Below are 18,751 nucleotides of genomic sequence, written 5' to 3' on the forward strand. Positions count from 1 at the left end.
TCCCTCACATTTCTAAGCTACAGATTTGACTCTTGCTGGCTTATGTTATCTTCAGGTGATTGGTTCCAAGGCTTCTATGGATAACAAAAATCCACAGATGCTCACGTCCCTTATATAAAATGCCACATTATTTGCATACATATCCTGCTGTATGCTTTAAATAACCTCTAGATTACTTATAATACCTAGTATAATGCAAACAGGATATAAATAGTTGTTACATTGTATTGTTTAGGGAATGACAAGGAAAATAGTCTACATGTTTCCTACAGAAATGACCCTGAATTTTTTCAAAAAAAATTATTTTGAGACAGGGTCTCACTCTGGGCTGGTGTTCCGTGGCGTGATCATAGCTCACAGCAATCTTGAACTGGGCTTCTGCGATCCCCCCACCTCAGCCTCCCTAGTGGCTGGGACTACAGGTACATGCTACTGCACCTGGCTGATTTATTTTTGTTGGTATCTCACTTTGTTGCACAGGCTTCAAATATTCTCAATCCTCGATTGGCTGAATCGATGGACGCGGAACTCAGGGAATTGGCGTACTGACTGGACAATCAATGAATGCATCACAAAATCCTTTCTGACCTTAGGGCAAAAGGCCAGTGCCCCTAAAGGATTATTCCACACCTTTCTCCTTGTAGCAATGACTCCTACCAGGGAAAGGCAAGGCCAGTCACGCTTGCATTTTGTCACTTGTTCATTTCTCTTTGATTCAATGTATTTGAATCACCACTACACCTGGACACGAGGGACATCTGAGTATTAACACTACAGACTCACAGAAGTCCCGAGCATCCAGGAAAACGAGTAGAAGTGTCTTCTATAAACCCAGGAGGGAATATGCTGGGGGACTGGCCAGGAGTGAACTCTGCTGAGGCCCTCTGAGTCTCTTTCAGGAACTGAATGTTTAGGCACTCCAGGAACACAGTTGATAGGAGGCAAGACGCAACTGGTTAATTCCCTCAATTACCAGCATCTCACTCACCTGGCAGTGATGTAGGGCTCTGAAACTCAGAAAAAAATCAGAAAACAGAACCTATGAAGGCCGGGTGTGGTGGCTCATGCCTATAATCCCAGCACTTCGGGAGGCCGAGGCAGGTGGATCACCTGAGGTTGAGTTCTATAACAGCCTGGTCAACATAGTGAAACTGTCTCTGCTGCTCACTTTGGGGAAAAAAAAAAAAAAAAAAAAAAAGACCTGCTGATCCTTTTGTAGTTGATGACTGGGTTTTCACGCTCATAGATGAAGTGTGCCTCCCTCAAAACTGGTTACATTGACACATTACCCATCTGACATGAAAAAGTGGCCTACTCCAAACTGAATTCCATCCCCTTAAAGTTCTTCCCTAGCACGGAGTGGGGGATGGCAGCCTGAGTGTTTTAAGAGGAGGAGGCTACAACACCTTAAGCAGAGGAAATGCACCTTCAGGGGAACTGCACATATTAAGAATGCTTTTTTATCTTCAATCTGGGCGTCCAAGGGAGAAGGGAGAGAATATAGTCACTGGTTTAGTTACAGTTTATGGTTAGGGCCAGTAAAGTCCCTTCCTCATCCCTCTTTTCCACTTATCACTAGAGACAGAAACTAAGAACCATGACTCCAGGCTGCTAAAAGCCTAAAGCAAAAGAAAACAGAACAAAAGGTGGGTTGCACAAGCTTGCTTGGAAACAGTAGAGGAATAGTGACATGCAGGGCTGACCTGGCCACAGGGAACCGACCCCAAATAGACCTAGTCCTGTTTCCTTTATCATTCACCTGATTAAAACAATGTAATTTTTTTTTCTTGAGACAGAGTCTTGCTCTGCCACACGGGCTGGAGTGCAGTGGCATGGTCTCGGTTCACTCCAACCTCCGCCTCCCGAATTCAAGCGATTCTCCAGCCTCAGCCTCCCAAGTAGCTGGGGTTACAGGCATCTGCCAGCACGCCTGGCTTAAAACAGTATTTTAAGCAGTTTCCTACTACTGCTCAGCTTACTTAATTCCAGACCCACAGCACCTGGAACCTTTGAATTGCGGACACGTTTGTGAGTGAGTTACTCCTTATATAACCCCTCAGGGAGCTGTCAGATCTGGGAGGATGCTAATTTCTTTTTTTTTTTTTTTGAGACGGAGTCTCGCTCTATTGCCCAGGCTGGAGTGCAGTGGCGCGATCTTGGCTCACTGCAAGTTCCACCTCTTGGGTTCACGCTATTCTCCTGCCTCAGCCTCCAGAGTAGCTGGGACTACAGGTGCCTGCCACCATGCCTGGTTAATTTCTTGTATTTTTAGTAGGGACGGGGTTTCACCGTGTTAGCCAGGATGGTCTCGATCTCCTGACCTCATGATCCCCTATCTTGGCCTCCCAAAGTGCTAGAATTACAGGTGTGAGCCACCGCGCCTGGCTGAGGATGCTAATTTCATAACTAGAGACAATAGACTAAATGAACCATATCTTGGAAGAAAATGACTTTATTCTAATTAACTCACAAAGAATAAAATCATAACAGCTAGTTTAAGGAGGTAACACATTTTGCCCAGTCCCAAATTCTACAGAGTAGGAACACACCCCCTTCCATTTCAGTTCTGAAGCAAGGAAGCTAGGAATGACAGGAGAGGTTATGGTTACACTTTATACCTTCACTATCAATTCTATTTTTACACTAAATTAACTTAAGGTATGAGAGCTGATTTTCCATCTCTCCAGGTTGAACTTCTTGATTAGGCCAATCCTGCAAACAGAAAAGATTAAGTTAGAAGAGTGCTGGCTTCATATACTCAACAAAACAGAAGACTTCCAAATTATGAAAGCAGCGACAAAAGGTCAAGGCTATGGCCTTTTTTTTTTTTTGGATAAAAAATAGAGATGATGTCTTGCTATGTTGCCTAGGCTGGTCTCGAACTCCTAGACTCAAGCAATCCTCCCACCTTGACCTTCCAGAGTTTCCACCAAGTTTATGGTTTTGTTTGTAAGCTACTGAAGGCATCCTACGACTAACAACACACCCTCAATATCAAGAGTTCCCCTGAGGAACTTAATTAACTCCTTTCACTCAATGAGGTACAGATACCAGGTATGAGTCTTTTCGTCTATTCCCGGATTCTGGTGACAACAGAATCTAATTTTATATCCACGGCCTTAAAGATAGGAAGTCACTCATATCCAGTAATCACAGTAAGATCTGGCATACTGATTTATACCTTCTTCTTTTTTTTCTTTTAAATTTGAGACGGAGTCTCGTACTGTTGCCCAGGCTGGAGTGCAGTGGCGGGATCTTGGCTCACTGCAACCTCTGCCTCCTGGGTTTAAGGGATTCTCCTGCCTCAGCCTCCTGAGTAGCTGGGATTACAGGTACCTGCCACCACACCCAGCTAATTTTTGTATATTTAGTACAGACAGGGTTTTGCCATGTTGGCGAGGCTAGTCTCAAACTCCCGACATCAGGTGATCCACCCGTCTTGGCTTCCCAAAGTGCTGGGATTACAAGTGTGAGCCACTGCGCCTGGCCTATACCTTCTAAAGGAAGAAGAAAACTCAGAAAATGACTAACAAAAATGACTAGAAACCTCTGGCCCAGTTGTTAGGAGTTAATTCTAGAGAAATTTCAACAAAGTCTTGTCTAATTTATTAATTCATTAAACATAGATTCCCCTAAGTTTTACAGGATCCAGGAATTTCACTGTGAATTAAGCAGATGTAAATTGGACAAATCACCTACCGTTTGCAAGTCGGCACTGTTTCAGCACCTCATTGAAACCCTCACAGAGCTTGATGTCACCCTGGTTCTGGGCACACTCCAGAAACTGTTTGATCTCATAGAAGCAAGGCTGCTGCTGCTGTGCCGGCTGGGTTCCCTGTGGCTCCTGTGAAGGCAAAACATTCAACATTGCTGAGAAAGAAAATCATACGTACACCTAGACAATGAAGAGTATCCATCCACTTTGAGGTTAATGGAAAATGGAACTAGCACCAGATGCAAATTAAAGTTTCCATCTATTAACATGGAAAGTGAAAACATTTATTTTTTTATTTTTTTTGAGACGGAGTCTCGCTCTGTCGCCCAGGCTGGAGTGCAGTGGCCCGATCTCGGCTCACTGCAAGCTCCGCCTCCCGGGTTCACGCCATTCTCCTGCCTCAGCCTCCCAAGTAGTTGGGACTACAGGCGCCTGCCACCTCGCTCGGCTAGTTTTTTGTATTTTTTAGTAGAGACGGGGTTTCACCATGTTAGCCTGGTCTTGATCTTGTGACCTCGTGATCCGCCCATCTTGGCCTCCCAAAGTGCTGGGATTACAGGCTTGAGCCACCGCGCCCGGCCGGAAAGTGAAAACATTTAAATCTTCATTTACTTAAAAAATATTTTAGGCCGAACGTGGTGGCTCACACCTGTAATTCCAACACTTTGGGAGGCGAGGCCGAGGAGGGTGAATCACTTGAGGTCACGAGTTCGAGACCAGCCTGGCCCATATGGTGAAACTCCGTCTCAACTAAAAATACAAAAATGTAATCCAGCTACTCGGGAGGCTGAGGCAGGAGAATCGCTTGAACCCGGGAGGTGGAGCCTGGGTGACAGAGCACGACTCCACCTCCAAAAAAGAAAAAATTAAATAAATATTTTTAGTAAAGATAGGGTTGCGCTATGTTGCCTAACCTGGTCTCAAACTTCTGGGCTCAAGCAATCCCCTCACTTCAGCCTCCCAATGTGCTGGGATTATAGGCATAAGTCTCTGTGCCCAGTCAAAAGTGAAAATATTTAAAAGCAGAGAGCCAACAGCTTTAACAAAATTCCAGTTATAACTTGAAAGATTCATAAAGATGCGTTATCTTGTGAAGCTTCAGGGAGGAAAAATGGCAGTATTATAGAAAAATGGATGGAGCAGTTTCAAGCACACCAGAAATACAAGAGCATATACACCTATGCTCATTAGACTAGAAAACCCATACACATCAGAAAGATGGGTAATGGCAAATATCAGGTAAAAGAGCACAGAACTACGCAAGATTTTTGATTCGTTAACTAAGATCAAGACAGGGTTAGTAAGAAGTGTCTCTGGGATGAAATATTCAAAGGGAAAAGTGGTTGTTTTTACAGTGAGTCAACTGGACTGTTACAAGTCTACTCCTTGGGAAGTAGTACAATTTGTACAGTACTTGTTGGTGCTGGCCTAAGGCAATAACTCAACGACCAAATGTGGCTTTAAAACCCATTGTCTATTAACAGCACAGTGGGTTCTAAAATCAAAGACAAGTCCTACACATAAGGAACTTACAAACATCTGGGTTTTCTCATAAAATCCACCCACGGAAGGGAAATGCTGCCTAAATTCCCACCTGGTAAGTGATGTCAGGACTCGCAGGCTCAGCATTACTTCCTCCACTGAAGCCCCCAGTAATGGCATGACCCAGTGTGTGTCCCACAGCAGAGCCCACAGCCACGCCAGCTGCAGTGGTTGCCATCTGGGCCATCAGACCTGGCTGCCGGGGTGCAGCAGCAGAAGAGCCAACTGCAGATGGGGGTGCCGCTGCTGGTGGCTGAGCGACAGGTGCCGGCCTGGGTGCAGCTCTCATCTGAGGTGCCCGGCTATGAAAGAAAATAACAAAACATATCAAATTCCCAATTCCAACCAGTTTTGGAAATTGTCAACTTACATATTAAAATGGACCTCAAGATTTTCATTTCAAATTATTTACATCATTTTATCGCTTCAATTTTTTTTTTTTTTTTGGAGACAGAGCTTCGCTCTTGTTTCCCAGGCTGGAGTGCAATGGCTCAATCTCAGCTCATTGCAACCTCTGCCTCCCAGACTCAAGCGATTCTCTTGCCTCAGCCTTCCAAGTAGCTGGGATACAGGCACCCGCCACCACGTCCGGCTAATTTTTTGTATTTTTAGTAGAGATGGAGTTTTACCATGTTAGCCAGGCTGGTCTCAAACTCCTGACCTCAAGTGATCCACCTGCCTGGGCCTCCGGAAGTGTTGGGATTACAGGCGTGAGCCACCACCCCCGGCCACTTTAATCTTTTCTTGTAAGAGTAATAGCCTAGGACAAACTAGTTTTTCCTGCTTTTTTGCAACCATTTCCATGTATTCACATAGCCCACAGTATCTTTAAAGACATATCCAATATGTCATAAGAAATATAGACTATTAAAAGTTAGAAAGATTCTTACAGAATTCATTCATTCAAGTATTAGGTTAACTACAAGGCGCTGGTAATAAAACTGTGAACAACAGACAAAAATCTCTGCATTCATGGAGTTTACATTTTATTGAGGGATCGAGTAACTAAAAACAGGCTGGGGAGTGGTGGCCCTTGTCTGTAATCCCAGTGATTAGGGAAGTGGAGGCGAAAGGATCATTTGAGGCCAGGACTTTGAGACCAGCCAGAGCCACATAATGAGACCCTGTCTCTACTAAAATATAAAATAGAATAAAGTCGCCAGGTGTGGTGCACAGGTGGCGCACGCCTGTAGTTCCAGCTACTCTGGAGGCTGAGGTGAGAGAATAGCTTGAGCCCAGGAAGTCAAGGCTGCAGTTAGCCATGATTACGTCACTCACTACAGCCTGAGTTAGAGTTAGCCTCTGACTCAAAATATAAATAAATATTCTAATTAAGACCTAAAGATGGTCAACTGGGGAAATAATCTAGTCCAATTCCTTCATTTTACACATTAGAAAACAAGACTGGCGAAAGTGACTCGTCTGAACTATTATACCAAAAGCAACTTCAACTATTCCTCATCTGTTCAACGTTCAGATGCTTTCAACAATTTTGAGACCCCCTTCTTAAATAACAAAAGACTAATTATGTCCTGCATGTATTTAAAAATCTCCATATGTATCACGCTCCCTCTGACCATTTCCGGATCATTTCCTTGGGTGTTCTTTTCCCCCAAATCAGGCTAGGTCAAAGGTTATGCCTTCCTAGCACCTGGCCATAACGTTATGCCTTTCCCGTTGTTTGGATAGGAAGCTTTTTCTGTAAGTGAATTCCCTCCCCACACTCCCTTAACACACGTTTTACGCTCCATCTACCCCCGCCTGGCCGAGGCGAGCCCACGCCGCAGCCGGCCTTGGTTCGCCCCCGCCCGTGGCCTCCCTCTGCGTCATTGCCCCAGTAGGGTCCTGACGGCCACGCTTTGGTCTCAAACCCCGCGATGGTCTCACCTGGCCGGAGGGGCCATGCGGGAGGTGCGGCTTCGGCTTCCACGCGGCATCCTAGGTACTCGACGGCTCGGCCTCGGGACCTCTAACAACCCGCGAAGAGCTAAGCGACTTCTGAGAATACCGGAAGACGGGAGGCGGAGCTGGCCTTAATGCGCAGCCAACCAGCACACAGGCAGAGGACTTCCGTTCTCCGACGTCTCCGCAGCCTGAAGGTCACTGGAAGAGGAGGACGTCACGGGGACGCCTCGTCCTTCGCGACGGACGTCATGAACTTGGCGCCAAGATCTTTAAAACCTGGAAGTTCCTGTGGTTGGTCCGTAAACCTTGTCCTCCGGTCCTCGCATCAGACCGCTTAGCATTTTGCTTCCTAGCGCAGCTGAACCATCGCTGCTTCCTTCAAACATTTGTATTAAATCCAACCTTAAGAGGGCCTCACATCTCTGGCTGGATTGCCAGGGGACCTTGGGCCGATTGCTTAGCTTTTGTGAGCATTCAGTTATAAGGGCAAATATTTTTGGAGGCACAGTGTGGACGCGTAGTATGAACTGAATGAAAGAAATCGTTTTCGCCAAGAATCGAGAGTTGAGTTAGTTCTATTTGGTATTTCTTGTCTGTGGATCCAGTCAGCAAAAGTTAAATTCAGGCAGCAATAATGTTTTACATTTATGTATTACTATTTATTTTCAGTTCCTTTTCGTATGTATTACAGAATTTGCGTCCAGAATTGGGATAGTAACCATACACTGGTAAATTCAACAAAAATTTACTGAGTGGCTAGCTAGGTTCTGGAGATACTTCACCAAATCAGGTAAGATTCTACCTTCACGAAGTTAAGTTTCACGGAGGGAGACACAAACACCTATGTAAATCAGGTGGTGGTGACATGAAAAGCGAGGAAGGAGACTGGAAATTAAGAGGTTATGCAAGGCGGGGGTCATTTGAACCGAGGTCTTGAAGAGGTTGGGGGAAGCAAGCCATGTGTTTATGAAGGATAAGAACGTTACAGGAAGAGAGAACAGCAATTGCAAAGGCCCCAAGGATCTGTGCTTTAGTGATACTTGGTGTGAAATGCTTTTTTTTTTTTTTTTTTTTTTTGAAATGTAGTCTCCCTCTGTCTCCCAGGCTGGAGTGCAGTGGCGCGTTCTCGACTCACTGCAGCCTCCGCCTCCCGGATTCAAGCGATTCTGCCTCAGCCTTCGGAGTAGTTGGAATTATAGGCGCACGTCAACACCCCTGGCTAATTTTTTATTTTAGTGGAAACGGGGTTTCACCATGTTGGTCAGGCTGGTCTCGAGCTCTTGATCTCAGGTGATCCACCCACCTCGGCCTCCAAGTGCTAGGATTACAGGCATGAGCCACCAGGCCCAGCCTGAAATGCTTTCAACAGTTACATTAAGCATCGCTAAAGTAAGGGGAAATTTGACTAGTGGCATTTCATAATGGGCTCATGAGAAAGTCCCTTGCAGTTGGCAGTGAGGTTTATTGAGGAGAGGAAGCAGAGATGGAACCCCCATTTCTGCTTGATGTCAATCAGAAATTTCTCCCTTCCACCAGAGGAAGTGGAGTTTTAAAACAGCCTTCCCATGTCCCAGCAACGGCAGAATGTACTTGAAACTAAAGGGTGAATAATGTGGGAGCTAAGCTATGAGGATGCAAAGGCAAAAGAATGATATAATGGGCTCTGGGGATATGGAGGGATGTGCTAGGGGGATAAGGGATAAAAGACTACACTGTTCAGTGCGGTGTACACTGCTCGGGTGATGGGTGTATCAAAACCTCAGAAATCACCACTAAATAACTTTTCTATGTAACCAAACACCACCTGTTCCCCCAAAACTATTGAAATAAAAAAAATTAAAAGATCGTTCGAACAAAAAAAGGGCGAATAATACAAAAACCTTTTGTAAAAAACAAAGCTTTATTATTACATAACTTCTTAAAGGAATGAATGCTTTACAAATAATATGACTTTTTACTTGCTTTTAGATAATTCATAAGCAGAGATGAAGAAAATGAGTCTTACATAGGATACATCCTGGCACAAGAAGAGTTTAGAGTGAGGAGAACTTTGGACAATTCAAGACAGAAAGGAATCCAGACCAGAACAGACACCATTTTACTCAAACGTGGCTAAGTCATTCATTCCTAAATTGAAAGAATATTAGATGTTCATACAAGGTTATTTTGTGTTGGTAAGGGATTGGAGAAAACCCAAATTCCTGCCAATAGAAAATTGGTTAAAAAAATAATGGCAGGCCGGGTGCGGTGGCTCACGCCTGTCATCTTAGCTCTTTGGGAGGCCGAGGCAGGCAGATCACAAGGTCACCAGATCAAGACCATCCTGGCTAACATGGTGAAACCTGTCTCTAGTAAAAATACAAAAATTAGCCAGGCGCGGGGGCACGTGCCTGTAGTCCCAGCTACTTGGGAGGCTGAGGCAGGAAAATGGCATGATCCTGGGAGGCAGAGGTTGCAGTGAGCCAAGATTGCACCACTGCACTCCAGCCTGGGCGACAGTGAGACTCCATCTCAAAAAAAAAAAAAAAAGGCATATTCACATAATAGGCAACTATAAAAAAAGAATGAGGAATCTTCTCTGTATATTAATATGAAATGATTTCCAAAATAAACTACAAGTGATAAAAAAGCAAGGGACAGAATTGAGTACAGTGTGCTATTATTTGTGTAAAACAAACAAAAAGATCATATTGTATATGCATAAAATATCTGAAGTTGATAACACTGGTTGCCTTTAGGCAGTGGGACTGGGTGTCTGTGGTGGGGGTAGGGGCATTCAGTAGCTTTTGGATTTTGAAGCAGTTAATGTATTCTATCCAGAAAACAAATTAAGAAAAAGTTAATTAAAACAAAGAACAAAAAACTCAGAATTGAAAATACCAGAATTCTGCTACATATCATTTATAGTTTGCTGAGACAGATGTGTGAAGTTCACTCTGTTTTTTTGAGATGGAGTTTCGCTCTTGTTGCCCAGGTGCGATCTTGGCTTGCTACAACCTCTGCCTCACAGGTTCAAGCAATTCTCCTGCCTCAGCCTCCCAAGTAGCTGGGATTACAGGTGTGCACCAGCATACCCGACTAATTTTGTATTTTTAGTAGAGATGGGGTTTCACCATGTTGGTTAGGCTGGTCTCAAACTCCTGACCTCAAGTGATCCACCTGCCGCGGCCTCCCAAAGTGCTAGAATTACAAGTGTGAGCCACTGCGCCTGGCCAGTTCACTCTTTAGTAAAATTTCTATAGCAACTTCTCATTCCATGGTGATTTCAGTCACTCTCAACAAATTTACTTATAGTTACCAATATTTGAACTTTTGCAGGTGTTATCATAGATATGACATTGGCTGAATGGACTCTTGAATATTGTAGTAAACCTTCTGCTCAAATTAGGTAACAGGCATTTGAAGTTTTAAAATTATGCAAACTGTGTTCCAGAAATTTTACTTCTAGCAATTTAAGAAACTGTCATGATTGTACCAATAAATGTGTTGTAGGGATGTTCATTTAACAAAATGTATAAAACAGGGAAAACTTGTAAACAACCTAAGTGTCCTATAATAGAATTCGTTAAGTAAGTTACGATATATACATATGATGAAATGTATGCAGCCATGAAAAAATGTTATGAGGGGCTGGGCACAGTGGCTCAAATCTGTAATCCCAGCCCTTTGGGGAGCCAAGGTGGGCAGACCACTTGAGGTCAGGAGTTTGAGATTAGCCTGGCCAACATGGTGAAACCCCATCTCTACTAAAAATACAAAAAATTAGCTGGGTGTGGTGGCTCATGCTTGTAATCCCAGCTACTTGGGAGGCTAAGGCAGGAGAATTGCTTGAACCTAGGAGGTAGAGGTTGCAGTAAGCTGAGACTGCACCATTGCACTTCAGCCTGGGTGACAAGAAGGAAACTCCGTCTCAAGGAAAAAAAAAAAAAAAATTAGGAAAGAATATTGGACATGAAAGGAATTTTTACAATACATACATTGCGTGAAAGAGCAGATTACATGATAGTACACAGTGTATTTATATTTTGAGAAAGTAAATATATATTTTGAATATTGGAATTATATATACCCAACTAATAATGTTATCCATTGAGTCATGGAATTATAAGTGATTTTTTTTTTTTTGCTTGTCCCTATTTTCCAGTTTTTCTACAGTGACCATACTTGCAATAATTAAACATAGCATGGTAGTTTAAAATATGTCCACAAATTATTTGATACTCTCTTCAAAAGGTGGAGCCCAGTCCCTGTCCCCTTGAGTGTGGGCTGGGTTGCCTAATTCCCTTCTGACAGATACTAAAAGCAAAAGTGATGGTTTGCAACTTTGCAAACTACATCATAAAAGGTACTGTGGCTTCCTCCTTGTTCACTGTTTGATTACTCACTTGGGAAAGCCAGCTGTCACACCATGACAGCTAAGCAGCCTGTAGAGAGGCTCATGTGACAGAAACTGAGCCCTCAGGTCAGCAGTCACATAAGTGAGCCACCTTGGAAACAGGCTTTAGGTGACTGCAGTCTCAGTAGACAGCTTGACTGCAATGTCATGAGACACCCTGAGACCAAATGACCCAGCTATGCCACTCCATAATTTCTGACCCACAGAAATGGAGATCCTAAGTCTTTTTTTACATTTGTTTATTTTTGAGACAGAGTCTCACTCTGTCACCCAGGCTGGAGTACAGTGGTGTGATCTTGGCTCACTGCAACCTCTGCCTCCCGGGGTTAAGTGATTCTCCTGACTCAGCCTCCTGAGTAGCTGGGACCACAGGTGTGCACCACCACACCTGGCTAATTTTTGCATTTTCTGTAGAGATGGAGTCTCACGCTGTTGCCCAGCCTGGTCTTGAACTCCTGGACTCAAGTGATCTGCCCACCTCAGCTTCCCAAAGTGTTGGGATTACAGGCATGAGCCACTGGGCCCGGCCCTAAGTATTTATTTTAAGTCACTAGGTTTAGAGTAGTTTGTTACATAGCAGTAGATAAGTAATACACATATTTCCTACAGTGACCACATTTATAATTTAAATTTAATTAAAAAGGCCCGGCACAGTGTCTCATGCCTGTAATCCCAGCACTTTGGGAAGCTGAGTCTGGAAGATCGCTTGAGCCCAGGAGTTTGAGACCAGCCTGGGCAACATGGCAAAAACCCTCCTCTACAAAATACAAAAAAATTAGCTGGGTATGGTGGCGTGTACCTGTGGTCTCAGATACTTGGGAGACTATGATGGGAGAATCACTTGAATCCAGGAAGTTGAGGTTGCAGTGAGCTGTGACTGTGCAACTGTACTCTAGCCTGCAGGACAGAGTGAGACTGTCTAAAAAAAAATGTGTTTTTGGCCAGGGGCGGTGGCTCATGCCTGTAATCCTAGCACTTTGGGAGGCCGAGGCGGGCATATCACAAGTTCAAGAGATCAAGATTATACTGGCCAACATGGTGAAACCCCATCTCTACTAAAAATACAAAAATTACCTGGGTGTGGTGGCACGTGCCTGTAGTCCCAGCTACTTGAGAGGCTGAGGCAGGAGAATCACTTGAACCCGATAGGCAGAGGTTGCAGTGAGCCGAGATCATGCCACTGCACTCCAGCTCATTTTTTTAAATTAAAAAGTTCTAGTATCTAAATGAGCAAAATCACCAGGTGCAGTTGATCACACTTGTAATCCCAGCACTTTGGGGTATAGAGGCGGGAAAATCATCTGAGGTCAGGAGTTTGAGACCAGCCTGCTGTGAGCAGAGATTGCACTACTGCACTCCAGCCTGGGAGACAGAGTGAGACCCCATCTCAAAAAAAAAAAAAAAACCAACAAAAAAAACAAAGAAAAACCCAAACATAAAAAACCAACAAATGCAGTTGAAAAGAACAGCATCAGCCAGGCACAGTGGCTCATGCCTGTAATCCTAGTACTTTGGGAGGCTGAGGGTGGAGGATGGCTGAGCCCAGGAGTTTAAGACCAGCCTGGGCAACATGGTGAAAACCTGTCTCTACAAAAAATACAAAAGTTAGCCAAGCATGGTAGCATGCACTTGTAGTCCCAACTACTTGGCATGCTGAGGCGGAAGGATTGCTTGAGCCTGGGAGGTCGAGGCTGAAGTGAGCCATGATTGCACCACCACACTCCAGCCTGGGCAACAGAGCAAGACCCTGTCTCTACAAACAAACGAACAAACAAAAAACACGTAAACACAAAACAGAACAGAATCATTTCCTTATCGATAGTTTGAAGGAAGTGAATTGCCTGTAAAAGTTTAGTGTGAGGCCAGGCATGATGGCTCATTCCTGTAATCCCAGTGCTTTGGGAGGCGGAAATGGATTGTCTGGGCCCAAGAGGTTGAGGATGGTGCTTGTGCCACTGCACACCAGAAGCCTGGGTAACAGAGCTTGCCCCCGTCTCAGAAGAACAAAACATGGTTTACCACAACCAACAGGACAATTCTGGATAAAACTATATATGAAATATTTACTGCTGTGCTCAACAAAGTAGTATAGAGGCCAAGGGCAAAAGTTGTGGGGTCAGGCTACCTGGTCTGCTATCTAATTAGCTGTGTCATCTTTGGAAAGGTACTTGAACTCTCTGTGCCTTAGAATCTCTTTTCTAAAATGTGGGCTGGGCACAGTAGTTCATGCCTGTAATCCCAGCACTTTGGGAGGCTGAGGTGGGTAGATCATCTGAGGTCAGGAGTTTGAGACCACCCTGGCCAACAAGGTGAAACCTGGTCTTTATGAAAAATACAAAACTTAGCCAGGCATGGTTGTGGGCATCTGTAATCCCAGCCACTTGGGAGGCTGAGTCTGGAGAATTGCTTGAAACCAGGAAGCAGAGGTTGCAGTGAGCCAAGATCATGCCATTGCACTCCAGCTTGGACGACAGAGCAAGACACTGTCTCAAAAACAAAAACAAAAAAAAATGTGGATAGCAGCATCTACCTCGAAGAATTGTTGTGGGATCAATAGTGTGGAGAACCTAGCAACTATAAAAAAAAGTTTCAGGACCCCATATAAATTTATCACACCAAGGGGGAAGTTACACCCTGATTGAGTCGCATAGCATGTTTGTAACTTCTGGTTCTTAAATTATAATTTATTCTTTCCTTATTTTCATACTGTAAATGACTATGAGAGAGCAGAGACTAGACCTCCTCGCCTTCCAATCACTCATCTTTGTTAGAGATTAACTGCCTCCTTTATTGTTCTGTACCTAACTCACACCAGATGGCACAAAAGACCCCATGACTTACATATTCAGTGTGAAAGGTTAAACACACCTTTCCTGGAAAAAAGACCACCTCATCTGGGTGCAGTCACTCATGCCTGTAATCCCAGCACTTTGAGAGGCTGAGGTAAGTGGATCTCTTAAGCCCAGGAGTTTGAGACCGGCCTAGGCAACGTGGCAAAACCCCGTCTCTACAAAAAATACAAAAATTAATTGGGTGTGTTGGTGCGCGCCTGTAGTCCCAGCTACTAGGGATGCTGAGGTGGGAGGATGGCTTGAGCCTGAGAGGTTGAGGCTGTAGTGAGCTGCTGTGGTGCCCCTGCACTCCAGCCTGGGTGACAGAGTGAAAGAAAGACCCCCTGGACTAATCAGATTAACTATGTATTAACCCTTAAACGGAGAGATGCTTTAATTCGGCTAAGCTTCTCTAAACTTTGTAAGTGATCCCAAACTTCTAAGCCTCGGACCACTGACTTCCACTCTTCTGTATCTGTGCTTCCCAGGTGGCCCTCCTAAAACTCTGTGCATGAATAAACTCCCTTTAGATTCTGACCCTTTTGATTATTTGAGATTGGCACACCATGCAATATACATTATAATATGCAAATATTAACCTTCAGAGTAGTCTATGACATTTTTAGGTAGAAATCTTTTTTTTTTTTTTTTTTTTGAGATGTAGTCTTGCTCTGTCGCCCAGGCTGTAGCACAGTGGCATGATCTTGGCTCGCTGCAACCTTGGCCTCCCAGGTTCAAACAATTCTCCTGACTCAGGCCCCCGAGTAGCTGGGATACAGGCACCCACCACCACGTCCGGCTAATTTTTGTATTTTTAGTAGAGATGGGGTTTTGCCATGTTTGCCAGGTTGGTCTTGAACTCCTGACCTCAGGCGATCTGGCTGCCTCGGCCTCCCAAAGTGCTGGGATTACAGGAGTGAACTACTTAGTGTACTCCTAAACTACATTTAGGTAGAAATCTTACACATATTCCTATCTTTGGTCTCTCTCTGCTTATCTTTGTGACCTTTTCTTTACAGATAAGAACAAATCATTTGTGGACTTGAAAAGAGTTACCATAGTAACTGAAAAAAAACCAGGAGAGTTAAAATGCCATTCTTGCTGCTCTCTTTTAATTAATAAACCCTCAAAAGGCTAATCCACTTGGACACTACTTAATTAACAATCAAGTAAGGAAAAGATATGGAAGCAGTAAACTTAAGTGACAGGGAAAAGTTCTGTTGACCAAACATGGATTCTCTCCTCCTCAGAAACAAGTTACAGTTGGAGTTACAGAAAATACTTTGAACAGGTCCTTCGGTATCCTGTAGGAAATCAGACAAAAACACCGATCAGTTACTTTTTTTGTTTTTCTTATTTTGACACAGGGTTTCACTTTGTCACCCAGACTGGAGTGAAGTGGGGCAATCATGGCTCACTGCAGCCTCAACCGCCTGGATTCAAGCAATCCTGCCGCCTCAGCCATGCAAGTAGGGGACTACAAGCACGCACCACCACGCCCAGATAATTTTTTGTATTTCTGTAGCAACGTGGTTTCACCATGTTGACCAGGCCAGTCTGGAACTCCTGAGCTAAAGCGATCCGCCGGCCTGGGCCTCCCAAAGTGCTGGTATTACAGGCCTGAGCCACTGGGCCCAGCCCAGTTACTTTCTTCAGTCTGAGCATGAGCACCGGAAGAAAAGCTCTTACTTGCATATTTTTTTTTAGAGAAGACAGGGTCTCCCTCTGTCACCCAGGCTGGAAAGCAGTGGCGCAATCTTGGCTCACTGAAACCTCCACCTCCCGGGCTCGAGCGATTCCCGTGCCTCAACATCCCAAGTCGCTGGGACTACAGGCGCGCGCCACAATGCCTGGCTTTTTAAATATATATTTTAGTAGAGATGGGGTTTCATCATGTTGGCCAGGATGGTCTCGATCCCCTAACCTCGTGATCCGCCCGCCTCGGCTTCCCAAAGTGTTGGGATTACAGGCGTGAGCCACCGCACCCAGCTATCAATCGCTTATATTTTTTTTTTTTTTTTTTTTTTTTTTTTTTTTGAGACAGAGTCTCGCTTAGTCGCCCAGGCTGGAGTGCAGTGGCGCGATCTCGGCTCACTGCAAGCTCCGCCTCCCGGGTTCACGCCATTCTCCTGCCTCAGCCTCCCAATCGCTTATATTTTTAAAAAGATGTTGTCTTCATTTCCTAGCCCCTTCTATCCACCTCCGAAGTTCCAAAGGCTTTAATGCTATTGCAACGGCCGTCAGAGGCCAAGCTGGCGGGTGCAGTTCCCTAATGCAGCTCCCTCAGAGGCAGCCGATTCTGCCTAGGGCGAGTAGCGTCGCGCGATGGGGGGACGCTACCAGGGTCCCCGGGCTCTGGTTGGGGGAGGTGTTGGGCGCCCTTACCCAGGCTTAGGTGGGGCGAGTGCGCAGCCAGGTCTGCAGCTGGCGCTGGCGGCGCTTGCGCTGGCCATTGAGGAGCTTCTGCAGGACCTTGCGCTCGTGTCCGCCAGGTGCAGGCCGGTTGGTGCGCAGCGCCTGCTCGCGCCTAGTGCGGCCCTTGCTGCGCCCGGCCCCTGAGGCAGGGAAGTCGCGCAGGTAGTAGTAGTCCAGGCAGTCATAAAGCTCCTCCTCATTGCTTATGGGTGGTGGCTGCCGGGCCAGAGCCTGCAGACGTGGAAGGGCCCGCTCTGCGGCCGCTGCCATCCTGCCCAGCGCCTGTGGCCACCTGTGGCCACCCGTGGCCACGCGCCCGTGTCTGGGCGCTCCTGGAAGACCCAGCAGCCCCGCCTCGAGTTCCGATGGGCTCCGCTTGTGAAGCGGGGGTGCCTTCGGCGGCGTCATAGAGGCAGACCTTCGAGGACGTCACAGTGGTGGTACAGTGCCTAGAGCAGGGCTGTCTTTTCCTTGGAGTGGAGCCCGGTAACCCGGACATCCCCGTCAGGTCCTGTAGGTTGCTGGAGAAGGGCAGTTGACAAACTCCAACTCAGCACAGGGTTTATGTTGGTCAAAAAAAGGAAACTATGTTCATGCGGCAGAGGCGGGAGGATCCCTTCAGGCCAGGCGATCAAGAGCAGCCTGGGCAACACGGGGCGACCCCATCTCTGAAGTCCCACCTCAGCCCCACAGCTGCTTGAACCCCAAGGTTCAAGGCTTCAGTGAGCTATGATCCCACCACAGCACTGCAGTCTGCGAGACCGAGGTAAATTCTGTCTAAAAAAATAAAAAAGAAAACTATCCAAGTGTGCAACAGAGAGGGACTGCTTAAAGAAAACATGAGGCTGGCTGGGCCCTGTAATCCCAGCATTGTCAGAGGCCGAGGCGGGAGGATGGATGGCTTGGGCTTAGGAGTTCGAGACCGGCCTGGGCAACATGACGAAATCCCGTCCCTACAAATGATACAAAAATTAGCCGGAAGTGGTGCACGCCTGGCCTAATTTTTGTATTTTTTTGTAGAGACGGGTCTCGCTATGTTGCCCAGGCTGGTTTCGAACTCCTGGGTTCAAGCGATCTTCTCACCTTGGCCTTTAGAGTTGTTGGGATTATAGCTGTGAGCCACCACACCCTTCCTGGGTTAGGCTATTTAATAACATAAGAAAGTGTGGTGGCTCACGCCTGTAATCCCGGTACTTTGGGAGGCCAAGGCCGGTGGATCACCTGAGGTCAGGAGTTCGAGACCATCCTGGCCCATGTGGTGAAACCTGGTCTCTACAAAAAAATGCAAAAATTAGCTGTGTGTGGTGGCACATGCCTGTAATCCCAGCTACTCAGGAAGCTGAGACGGGAGAATTGCTTACACCAGGGAGGTAGAGGTTGCAGTGAGCTGAGGTTGCGCCACTGCATCCCAGCCTGGGCGACAGAGCGAGACTCCAGAGTTTGAGACCAGCCTGGGCAATGTAGTGAAACCTTGTCTCTACAAAACAGACAGACAAAAAAAGGCAGGTGTACCTGTGTCCACCTGTGGCCCCAGCTACTTAGGAGGCTGAGGCAGGAGGATCACTTGAGGCCAGGAACTCAAGGCTGCAGTGAGCTATGATCATCCCACTGCTCTCCATCCTGAGCAATAGAATGAGACCATGTCTCTAGATAGCTAGCTAGATAACTGATACGTAGTTTTCTGTTGGAAATTTTTTCCTAGATTTGAACATGTTTTTCTAAAGTAGCATTCAACCCATCAGCATTTTACAGTGTTATTAGTTGTTAATATGATTCTGTTTTGCTGAAATACAGTATCCTTCACAAGCAGTTTTGTCTTTCAAAGTACATAGATAGGTCCTTAAGTGAATTTGTCTGATGTTGGCGACCTTGGTACCATTTTCTCCAGTTGACTGGAATAGTCAGTCAATAATTTCAGGTCACTGTTGGCCTTAGAAGAAGAGCCCA

At 45.7% G+C, this 18,751-nt stretch overlaps 2 protein-coding genes and 1 pseudogene across 4 annotated transcripts; 1 reads left to right on the forward strand and 2 right to left on the reverse strand.

The window, feature by feature from the left end:
* Window positions 1-1,207: 1,207 nt before the first annotated feature.
* Window positions 1,208-1,299, forward strand: LOC112621989 (annotated as a pseudogene).
* Window positions 1,300-2,435: 1,136 nt separating this feature from the next.
* Window positions 2,436-7,401, reverse strand: CHCHD2 (coiled-coil-helix-coiled-coil-helix domain containing 2). 3 transcript variants are annotated; one of them, XM_025378382.1, is made up of 4 exons: window positions 7,145-7,401; window positions 5,310-5,559; window positions 3,700-3,844; window positions 2,436-2,712 (listed from the first exon to the last, which is right to left on the reverse strand). In XM_025378382.1, the coding sequence occupies exons 1-4, from the start codon at window positions 7,192-7,194 to the stop codon at window positions 2,702-2,704; spliced, it is 456 nt and encodes a 151-aa protein (XP_025234167.1). In that variant the 5' UTR covers window positions 7,195-7,401; the 3' UTR covers window positions 2,436-2,701. The 3 variants fall into 3 exon arrangements, with proteins under 3 accessions (XP_025234167.1, XP_025234166.1, XP_025234168.1); XM_025378381.1 differs by having other exon boundaries at window positions 2,437-2,712; window positions 3,696-3,844; XM_025378383.1 differs by having other exon boundaries at window positions 2,591-2,712; window positions 7,050-7,235.
* Window positions 7,402-15,479: 8,078 nt separating this feature from the next.
* On the reverse strand, window positions 15,480-17,195 carry NUPR2 (nuclear protein 2, transcriptional regulator). The gene is made up of 2 exons (XM_025378386.1): window positions 16,775-17,195; window positions 15,480-15,693 (listed from the first exon to the last, which is right to left on the reverse strand). The coding sequence occupies exon 1, from the start codon at window positions 17,072-17,074 to the stop codon at window positions 16,781-16,783; it is 294 nt and encodes a 97-aa protein (XP_025234171.1). The 5' UTR covers window positions 17,075-17,195; the 3' UTR covers window positions 15,480-15,693; window positions 16,775-16,780.
* Between the last annotated feature and the right edge of the window lie 1,556 nt (window positions 17,196-18,751).

This window comes from Theropithecus gelada, chromosome 3 (assembly GCF_003255815.1).
Source record: "Theropithecus gelada isolate Dixy chromosome 3, Tgel_1.0, whole genome shotgun sequence".
In the NCBI taxonomy this organism is placed as follows: domain Eukaryota; kingdom Metazoa; phylum Chordata; class Mammalia; order Primates; family Cercopithecidae; genus Theropithecus; species Theropithecus gelada.